The following is a 10,503-nucleotide window of genomic DNA, read 5'->3' as shown; positions in this document are numbered from 1 at the left end:
CCATTAGATACTAAAGTTTTAGGTGATTACATGCTGGTACATGATTACGTGAAAGGAGCTGTGGCTTTTCTTATGTATTTGCTAGCTCAGCATCTGCCACGCCGGGCTAAAAAAAGGAACACGCCGGATTTGCCATGACGGGACGCGAGGCTTATTTAGGCCAATGTCAGTGCGATAGTTTATTATTTGGAGACTGGACGCTTGGCTTGGGGGAAATTAAGGCTGATGATGCTACTGTGGATGGTGCGATTCATGCGCGCGTTCTGGAAATCATCTGGATACTGTATGCCTACATGTACCTATTCGTACAAACATCAATACATATACATCTTACGGTATCAAAGCGCCAAGATGTATCTGGGTTGAGCAAAAAAGCAAGGAACTTTTTTGGAATCAAGACAAGGACAAACAAAATTTAGGTGCCTAGATCCCCCCAGCGGGGACTGGCATATCTGCACGGCGTGCCCATCAATCGGCTCTTAACGGAACTCGCCCTGACAATCGTCCCCCCCCTTGTCGTGGTCGCATTCTGGATGTAGCATGTCGGTCAAATCCGTAGCTTGACGGCTCCGAAAGAGGATCTGCCGTGGGTGCTGTCTGGGCATCTGTGCATGCAGCTGCAGATGCGCTGTGGCTCCGTGAAGAAAGAAAGACTGACCGGAGATGGTCTGGCTGCTTGTAGGTACGCTGAATAGACAAGTAGGAGATGAGGGTGCTCAACCGCACATTATTCTAGTATTATACTATATTATCCCTATTTTATTTTCCCTTTATTGATTTATTTACTGGCTGTGAGTTAAGCATCATGTTGCTCTTTTAGGTCGTCATCCTGCTGGGGACCTGTCGTGTTAGCCTAGGGCCCCAGCGCTGCCCAGCTTCCACTGCTGGCAGCATGTTCAGCGCTAGCAGGGTGCCATGGGGCGCATTGCGGACGCTAGAATCCGGAGCTCAGCTTCGACAGGTCGGAGCCTTCCAGAGCGCTCATGTACCGTGCCGTCCGGTGACTCGTGTCAGCGCGCTGCAGGCGGAGTACCGGTACATGGAATCTGCAATGGCAGCCGTGCTACTGCCGTACGAGGGTAGTCGTTCCGGCTTGCGACTTACTTGTACTAGAGGTCTCTCAGCCACGCTTCCTCCTCATCAGCGCTCCCTTTTCTGATTCTGCTGTCTTCTCGTTTTCGCAGTCCTTTTTCTGTTGTTATTGTCATTATAGCGGTTGCACAGTCGTCTTCTCATCTTCTTTCAGCGATACAGCGAGTTTCAACAGGTTATCGGACATGCCACGACGTGTCTAAGGCTGTCCATCGATAGCGGAGCGCCATGGACGACGCCTCGGCGCCGGCAGAGGCGCGACGGTCCAGCATCGAAAAGGCGCCCCTCGTCCTCGACACCCCCCCGCCGTTCGACGGTCTACCAGACGAAATCATCGAGCAGTGAGCATCTCCCCCCTTGGATTGCAGATGACGCGGGATTGAATGGCGGATCGTTGAGACAGGTGGTGATGTTGTGGGTGGAGATGGAAGTGGGAGTGGGCGGGAATGAGAGGGCCGAAGAAACGCTGTGAGACCAGACAAGCAGGAAAACTCTGACAGCAGCCTCATAGGATACTCCTCGCCACAGATCCCAATGGCTTCGCGTCTCTCATGACCCTCAACCGAAAATGGAGAGACGTATCCCAGCGCCCGCACCTCTATCGATACCACCTCGCACGATGTCCGTCATATGCTTCGTCCCATCACAAGCTGCCCAGTGCCGATGACGAAAACTTGTCTATCCTGCGACTGCTGTTTGCCAGCGAGATCAAGCGCAATCTCTTCGAATCCTACGTGCGACCGAACGTGACCGTATTCAAGCTCGTGTCCAAGGCAATCGGCTCTTCATCATGTCCAGGAGGGGAAGGCATGGCATTCACCACGTCGCCAAACGGGCATCACGTATTGGCGTATAACTCTTCTAGGCTGTACCTTATAAATACTCAAGGATCCAGGATCGACATAAGGCGAGAGTTCAAGCTGCTGCGACGCCCAGTATCGGCATGCGTATCCAACGACGCGAGTCTCCTGGCTGTTCTCTCCAACGAGATGCAAGTTGACGTCTACGACCTGAAGCAGTCCCCGCCGAAACGAAAACAGTCCATGATTCTCGACAACGACCCACGAACAATTGCCCTGTCGCCCTGCGGCACAGTTCTCACCGCGGCCTATGACGGCGGTATCGAAGTCCAGGCCTTGAGCCGTGGGGCGTCTCCCACCGAAAGGCGAGCCGTCAAGTGCGACGCAGTCGACGCTTTGGCGTTCTCCTTTGATGGCACACAGATTCTTGGGACAACGCTTCACTCATCCCCGCCGAGCACCGTCGTCATCACCGCGCCATACTATGATCCCGGCGCTCTCACAATGGACGAAGGCGAAGATAATCTCAGCGCAATGTGGACCACGTCCATTCTATTTCCCAACTCGAGTCGAGACTGCAGTCATGCCGTGCTGCTACAGGATGGAAGCCAGGACGAGGCTGCCTGGGCATTTGCATACGATCGCAGCTTTGAAAGCTTTCGTGCTGTGAGGATCGATGATTTGAGAAACGGCACCACTCATTTTACTGGACCAGTGCCCAAAACAGCCTCACAAGCAAAGCTCCTTCCTTGTACGCTGCCTTCGGCTACGTACCATGGCGAGCTGGTGTCGGCGTGCTTCCACGGCAACGAAGTTTGGGTCTATGGAGTACCTGAGGACCTGACGACAGTACCTGACGCTGCTCTAGCGAACGGTGATGCTTCTGGATTGGGTAGGAGGAACAGCGCTCAGAGCCACTCGTCGCGATCTCCGTCCATCAGGACGCAGGAAGTTGCTGTGCCCGCAGCTGCCAGTGCTAGAGTTCCCCAGTGGCAGATCCTATGTGATAAGCTGAGGAACAACTTCGTGGCGGGACACAAGACGTCAGAAGTGATAGGCGTGAGCAACGTGAAGTGGGTTTCAAAATTTGGCGATACTTTGCTCAAGGAACGACTTATTGTCACTGCTACTGGGGTTACAGGGCCTAGGCTCGTCACCGAAGATGAGGACTTTGACTTTGTTGATGGTGGCAGAATTGCTCTAGTAGATTTCGGCTACGCCGTCACCGACGGAACTGAAACAGAGGTGATTATCGAAGTCGGAAGCGATGAAGCCGAAGTTCTCGAAGAGGAGCAACGCGATATAGAAGTCGATGTTGCCATCGTGCGACGAAGGACAGTAGCCCAACGAGGGGGGCGAGGAGGTTCACGGAGAGGCAGCTTGATGCGTACCGCAACAGTCGCTGGCATTCATACTTCTCCCACTTCGTCTGCTCAGTATATTGTATCACCCATCTCACCTATATCAACTCGAAGCGTCGAGGACGACGACCCTCTAGTGCCGAGGACGATGAATCGAATTCCTATCAGCCGCCCAATTATCCAAGAGCCCATCGACGATGAAGAATTCTTATCGATTGAAGAACAGGAGGCCCTGGATGCCCCATACGCGCACTCTAGCCCGCGATCAGGGACAACACTGCGCCGAGCAGCTACAGTGGCCGCTGCAAATCGTCGTCTAAACCCACGGACGGCAGACGGCCGGCCCATAGAATACCGTCGGGCAGACGGTAGGAGAGAGCACCCCCATGAGAGTGATGCGGATAATTGGGAGCCGCCACCACCACCTTATCAGAAAGAGGATCCAGGAGATACACCCGCCTTTCTGCGCGGGCGCGCTGTGTTGGCGTCTGCCTCAATACCAGCGCAAACACAGCCGTACCTACCAGTACAAATGCCTCAACCACCAACTTTGACGATCCCATCAAGCATTCAGCCGTTCCCGAGTTTCGTCGTACCCGATGTTGATGCTGTTAATTATAGCGTATCAGCTCATGGGAGATCCGCTAGCGACTCAACAAGTGTGATAAGCAGGCTACGGGTTGAAGACGACGTGCCTCTGCCCTTATCAAGCACATCTGGACCGCTAGATCATGAGGATCTATACGGAATATCTCCTCCAACTTCACCAGTGATGACTCACAGCCAAGACGGTCGATCTACAGCCTTGTCGCGGGGATCCGTCACGCCACAACCTACCTCAGTGACATCAAATTCTTCAACGGCGCAGCATGAGGGTAGTCCTGCCGCTGGAGTTGCCATGTTGCATCCTGAATTTGATTTCGGTGGATCGAGCCTAGGGCTCGACTCTGCCTCAATTTCCACAATGGAGACCAGCGACGCCTCATGTTGCCTTTTAAGGAGGCCCTCTAATGCCCAGACCTGGCCAATGGCTGCTCCGGAAGAAAGAGGCGGCCCAAATGCTGAAAGCGAAACAGTCAACCCAGCTTTACCACCCGCCCCTAGTTCGGACCAAATGGCCAGGCTTATCAGGAGGGCCAGTCAGGGGAATCCACTCAACTTGTCGGGTAGCCTACTCTCATCGCAGAACCCTCAGGTACAGCGACCACAGCCGATCGGGGGCTCTTTGACTTCCACTGCAAACGAGCCTAGTCCCGCAATCGATCAGCCCCTTATCATCAGTACGCCGCGAGGCGTAGGCGGTGTCTTTGATCCGCCGGAGCGCAGAACATCTCGCCGGGGTGATATGCCGATCGTAGCGCCTATAGCCAGACGCCCTCGCCCAACAGGCGGCTCTGCCCTCGCTCCCACAGTAGAAAGGCTGGAAACGATCTCGACTGGCACCGAAGCTCCACTAGAAACCAGTACTCTCGCCTTGCCGACGTGGATGAAGGGGGCACCTACCTCGCCGGGCAGGCAGCCATCGAATATGAATAGACGACCCAGTCGGGCTGAGAGAAGCGCGGCAAAGAATATGCGGGACGCGAAGAAACGAGGGTGGAACGCGAACGCCAAGAAGAGAAAGGACGAGATGAAGAGAGTTACTGCTATCTTAGAGGACGATCATAACGGCAGCGTCTGGGTGGACGTGGACGCTCCGGCCATTGCAAAGGACCATGATAAAAAATGCAGCGTTATGTGATGAAAGGGAGGAAATATTTTCTGTCCCTCTCAAGTTTTTTCCTAATAAAACACGCAGCCGTTCTTTATAGAATGACTGGTGTTGGCATATAAAATCAATAAGCGGGTCGTGCGAGTTTTTGTTGATATCGTTTTACGGAAAAGGAATTCCGTCTGCTTACTGTTTGATATATAGCTTTTATGCGTTGGATATAGTCCAGACAGATACCAGTGTTGGTCTTTGTAACAGCTTTTTGTTTTTGTTTTGTTTTTGTGTTTATTGTTGAAACAATCGACCAGTATCAGCATCATGGCGTGTCTGGGACGATTGCTGAGAAGAAGAATCGGAATAAAAAGAATAGGAGGAAGAGATGACTCACTGTCGTTAAGGAAAAGGGCTTGCCTGTCTATTTGTTTGTTTTTACATGGGTTTTGATTTTGGGCGATATATATGTGATATGTAATTGGCGAGCGAGGTATTGTTTATGTGCAATTTTATATAGTCACCAATGTTTGCATACACAGCTGCATTCGTCACTAATATAGAGCAGAGGGAGCATCATCTTGAAAGAATTATATTGATAGCGCTTGAGATTTCACATCTTATGAGTTTCCCACGTTGAAGCCAAACTTTTCTTCTCTTTTTTTAACATATATGTGTGTTATGGAAAATTATTTTAACTGCTCTTCATTCTGTATACAAACTATTAAACCAACCAATACATTATCGCCACAAGACCAAATCTCAGGACCATCAAGGCCCCGACCAAATACATACAACCTTTAACAACCAAATCGACACACCACCCCTCAGCCACGCCCTTCTCACCAAGCATGACGAGGTAAAAATCCACCCAAGTAATATCCAAATTAAGCCACGTTTTACGGCCGACTCTTTCTCGCTAACCATAGCTCTTGGTATATGCCCTGCACAAAGGAGATATAAAAATCGTTAAATGGGTCTTTCAAGATCCATTGGTATCACTCATTCTTGTTGAAACAAAGGAAATGAACAGATATAAAGCAAACACCTCCCACTCTTTTGCCCTCTTGCTGTCGGTATGCACATTTTATAGCAAGCAGGGCCCCCAAAACAAAGGGAATTCGTGAATATGTAAAGAAAAGGGGAGGAGTAAAACAGATAATTATCGGCGACAAAGGGAATGTGTCATCGTACAATATTCAGATGATAGGTGATGTAACTTCATGATCAGCCTTATATCCTATTAGTGGGCATGGGATCATGAACAAGGTATGGATGTCCACGTCGTACATCGTCAAGATCAGCCTCCAACATGAGATCTGTGAAGGTCGTGCCCTGAGTGTGGCGCCTGTCATAGTTGCCTTGCATCATGACGGGATCAGCAAACACGTTTATGCTCTCGCTCCCGCTAGGCTCTCTGTCTCTGGGCATGTCTTGCGGATAGAGTCGGGTGCTGGAAGCTTTCATAGCCCTGATAGGAGCTAATCGAGATCCAGACTCAACGACTCCCGTACGAGCATTCAAGTCGTCCTCTGAGCAGACAGAAGGGTTAAAATTGGTAGGCGAGTGATCCGAGGTGTTGGGAGAGTCGAAAGGATTCGGGATAGAAAGTCGCTGTGAGTGTCGCTCCTGGTAAGAAATCCGGGGCGGTCTCTGGCTCACAAAAGACCTAATGGAGGGAGTTTTGCGGATGAAATCAGCGCGGTAGGAATTTGGCTGAAGAATGGGATCAGAGATGAAGCTGCCTCCCTGGAAGTCGGGACCAGGACCAGGACCGAGATGTTTGATGCTTGCCTTCTCAGTGTATTCACTCTCGTTGTAGCGGTTGCGGCGGCGGATAAACAGGAACGCGATAATTCCCAACGCAGCCAAGACGGCGCAGCCTCCCACAACACCAGCTACGATTGAGATTGTCTTTGGGTTCGAAGCTTTGGGGGCCGGACTTGTAGTCTCCGTAGAAGAGTCCGGTGATGAAGTGGTAGACGGGAGGGAAGACTCTTCTGCGGGCTGCGTCGCTGCTCCTGTAGTGACTGGCGCAACGACGATAGAAGTAGCGGGAGGGGGTGTAGCTGACGCAGAAGCTGATGTAGCCGATGCAGGTGACGTTGGTGAATCAGATGCTGGCGAGGTTGATGTGGGCGAACCAGTAGTTGAAGAGCTGGCGCTCTGTGGAGATGTGCTCTGATCAGCGTCTTTCTGGCATTGGTTGCCTCCAACACAGGAATATCCAAACGGACAGCAGAGGTTCGCGCCACATTTCCCCAACGAGACGTCGAAAACGCTGGTTTTGATTGGTGATTGCGAGTTTTTGCTTGGATCCTGCAAGCTGATGTCGCAGGCAATGGGCTGGATCTTTTCACAGGTCTGGCCGGTAGGACAACATAGCGCAGTTGTAGCGCCAGCCAATGGTAGGCAGGTTGTTCCCTGAGAACAGCAAAAGTTGTCGGGTAAACTCGTAGGACAGGACTCTAGACCAGCAGAGCACTGAGAGTCTCGGACGAAGAGGGAATTCGTAGGCGAGGCTGAGACGGTTGAAGCCAATGCTGAAACCAGCAGCAAGAGGCGAGTAAACCGAGGCGAAAAGATCATTATAATACTCGCGATAACAATAACTCCAACAAGGCACACCGATGTTGGCGGTTTGATGAGCTGCTGTGCCCAGCCGAAGACACGATACCGCGTATGATTTGTTTCTTTCGATCGATTCAGCCAAAGGAAGTTGAAGAATGTACGTCGGCGAGGAAGTTCCAAGGAAAATAGAATTCCTCGGAAGCAGCTCAACTGTTGGCTGACCAAGCAGTCGTCCAAGCTGTTGAACAGAATCTTGTGTAGAAGAATGAAGGAAAGGAAAGGAAGCAATATTAGAATATGAGAGGGGGTATGAAAGAAAGGCGAGCTGAGTTGTGTGTATTGTGTGTGTTTGATCAAAGAATGAACCGTGTGTGTGTGTGCTGTCAAGACAAGTGACGCACATACACCAAGCAATAGGAAACAAGTACTGAGTGATGGGTTAGTGTGCTAGAGAACGTATCATAAACAAGCAAATAGAGAAGAAGAGAAAAGCAAGCAGGAGCAGAGAATTGGGAGAGAAGGAGAGAGAAAAACTGGGTAGAGCAAGAAAGTCGGATATGGAGTCAGTCACGTCTGGATATGAGAAACGCTCTCGGGCGGATTACGATACAAGACGCACGAATAGGCGCGCATCGGATGACTGTGGCATGCCCAAATTCTCCCCCAAGCGCGTCTCAGAAACAGCATCAAACTGGCTGGTCCTCAATTGCGCTCCTCCTCGGCGGCATCCATGCTGCAGTCCTGTTCATTCTATCGAGCGCGAGCACGTTTCAAGGCAGCCGTGAGAAGCGTCCACGGAGCCCGCACGCTGCACGCCACATACTGCACCGCCAGCGAGTGAATGCAGGCGTCAGGCTGTCGAAACAGCGGCCCGGTAGCCTGTGGACGATCCAGGACCAGTCAAAGCGCAGCTGCTAGACGGCGGTGTCACTCGACGCACGCCATCATAGCCAGGGCTCTTGCGGAGGAACCGCTGGGGAACTCCAGTTTGCTTCGTTTTTTTTCCTCGCCGGTTCTCACTAGAGAGCTGTTCATGGCGTAATGCCTCAAAGGACGCAGGACCAGCGGCTTGACAGGTGGCGATGGCCAGAGCGGCATCGAGCCGGGATTCTCACATGATGCTGAACAGCAAACAGCAAACGACTGGCCGTCCGCCAACGGCGCCAGATGGACGATGCGTCATGGCTGGGTCCAGATGCTGGGTCCAGATGCTTGGGCACCCTTGAATGCCCTGCTGGATCTTTTCGAACTATGCGCTGTACGCAGCAGAGACTTGGCTGCAAACGCTGAGCTGAGCCTCGTCCAGCCAAAGATGTTGACGATGGTGGATGGTTGAGGTTTCAGAGATAGGCGCGCTCGCCCAGGCGGTTGGCGCTCATTGGGCGAGGCAAGAAACGAAACAGTGGAGGTCAGATGCGTTAGGCGCCCACTGTAGCCGCCGAGCAGGCGCTCTGAGCGCGTAAAAGCAGGAAATATTGACGGTAGTATACTACTAGGCCTACAGGGGGCAGAAGTGCGCTGTACAGTACTGAATGTGCCGCGGAGCATGCACTCCGTATTACAACATCAGTCGACTGCATTTTGAAACTGGGCGCCCAAGTACAGACGGCGCCGAGTGTACGAGTGGAGAGGATCGGCCGTGTAGAATTGATCAATTCATGTTAGTACTATGCAGTCTAGATACTCTGCAGCAAGGCGAAGCTGGCAAATGCCGCTGACAAAGCTCCGTCAGAACAGATGAAACAATGGCATCAAACGAAACGCTCAGTGACGAGATGTGGCTGCAGTAGTAGAGCTACGTAACTACACGGATCTGTCTTCTGTTGGCCATCAGGATGCCCGATTGATGCAGTAACCCAAAAGAGGAGAGGTTTATTGTTAGCATCGTTTACTGTAGAAGACAATATCAGCAGCGACTTTTGCTTTGCTGCATTCCACTTGCAAACGCGTGTACATGTATAAGGTAGACCAAATCATGTTCAACGCAAATTCACAAACGAAACAGGTTGCACATGTCAAATTCTCTGCACAATCAAACCCTCCATCGCTTATACCTAGTTGTTCAGTTGTTACAGTATTCAACACTCTTTAGTTCCCTCGGCTTTCTCGCCCTTCTCCATCTCTCTATTCCCAGCCCCCACCTCTGCCCGGCACCACTCCAGATACGACTCTACAATACAACTGCCACCCATCCTGCTGCTACCTTGGGGTTGCAAAATATCCACCGAGTTTGTCTGTGTGCGGCATGCTGTTCCGTGTTAAGTCCGCTCCGCACCTGCATGCAGACCTAACTAGACTACATACTGCCATTATACAGCAAGTATGGGAGCAGATATAAAAGTAAAAAGAGAGAATTGACCAAAATAGAAACTAATGCCACTATGATTCAACAAGGATGAAAAGGCCGTCATCGTCGTAAACGGGTCTACAAACTGGTACCAGCAGTGAATATCGCAGTACATACATACATACATCGTCATCTTATCGCAGCAAAGTGGACATCTCCGAGGATGCACGGGAACAAGGCCCAAAGATCCCGATGACAGATCACTTTTCCCTTTCCCTTGTCGTTCTCTCTCTTCACTCTTTTCTTTGCTTTGTATTTTTACCTTCTGACTGTACTCGCCAATATTTCCCGTCTTGCCGCGGTTTCCCCTTGCTTGCAAAAAGACCAGGGCAAAGAAGACACAGGTCAGTGTCCCACGCACTGTCTATCCTCTTCCACTGCGAATGCAACCGTTTACTTTTGATGGAGCACCATGAGTCCTGTAAGTTTTCACTCCATGTTCCTGCATTGCATGCTGCACTCACTCTCGCTCTTCCTTGTACTTGTAGCATTTTCCTCGCTCTCTGTAAGATACGACATTGCGTATATCGAAGCTTTTAAATGTGGTCAATCCCGTATATAGAAACGGCTAGATGTTCCATCAGCCATGCTCACAGGTGTTCTAAAAGGCCGGCAAGCCTAGGCTCACCT

The 10,503-nt window shown here is 51.2% G+C and overlaps 2 protein-coding genes across 2 annotated transcripts; one reads left to right on the top strand and one right to left on the bottom strand.

The window, feature by feature from the left end:
• Positions 1-1,320: 1,320 nt before the first annotated feature.
• On the top strand, positions 1,321-4,994 carry TGAM01_v203899 (hypothetical protein; the record flags this gene model as incomplete). Its single annotated transcript, XM_018803790.1, has 2 exons — positions 1,321-1,433; positions 1,604-4,994. 2 exons carry the CDS (start codon positions 1,321-1,323, stop codon positions 4,992-4,994), a joined length of 3,504 nt encoding a protein of 1,167 aa, XP_018662841.1.
• Positions 4,995-6,188: 1,194 nt separating this feature from the next.
• Positions 6,189-7,544, bottom strand: TGAM01_v203898 (hypothetical protein; the record flags this gene model as incomplete). The annotated part of the gene is made up of 1 exon (XM_018803791.1): positions 6,189-7,544. The coding sequence occupies one exon, from the start codon at positions 7,542-7,544 to the stop codon at positions 6,189-6,191; it is 1,356 nt and encodes a 451-aa protein (XP_018662842.1).
• Positions 7,545-10,503: the final 2,959 nt, after the last annotated feature.

This window comes from Trichoderma gamsii, assembly GCF_001481775.2.
Source record: "Trichoderma gamsii strain T6085 chromosome Unknown Scaffold_10.2, whole genome shotgun sequence".
In the NCBI taxonomy this organism is placed as follows: Eukaryota; Fungi; Ascomycota; class Sordariomycetes; order Hypocreales; family Hypocreaceae; genus Trichoderma; species Trichoderma gamsii.
This window is presented reverse-complemented; position numbering and strand designations above follow the sequence as displayed.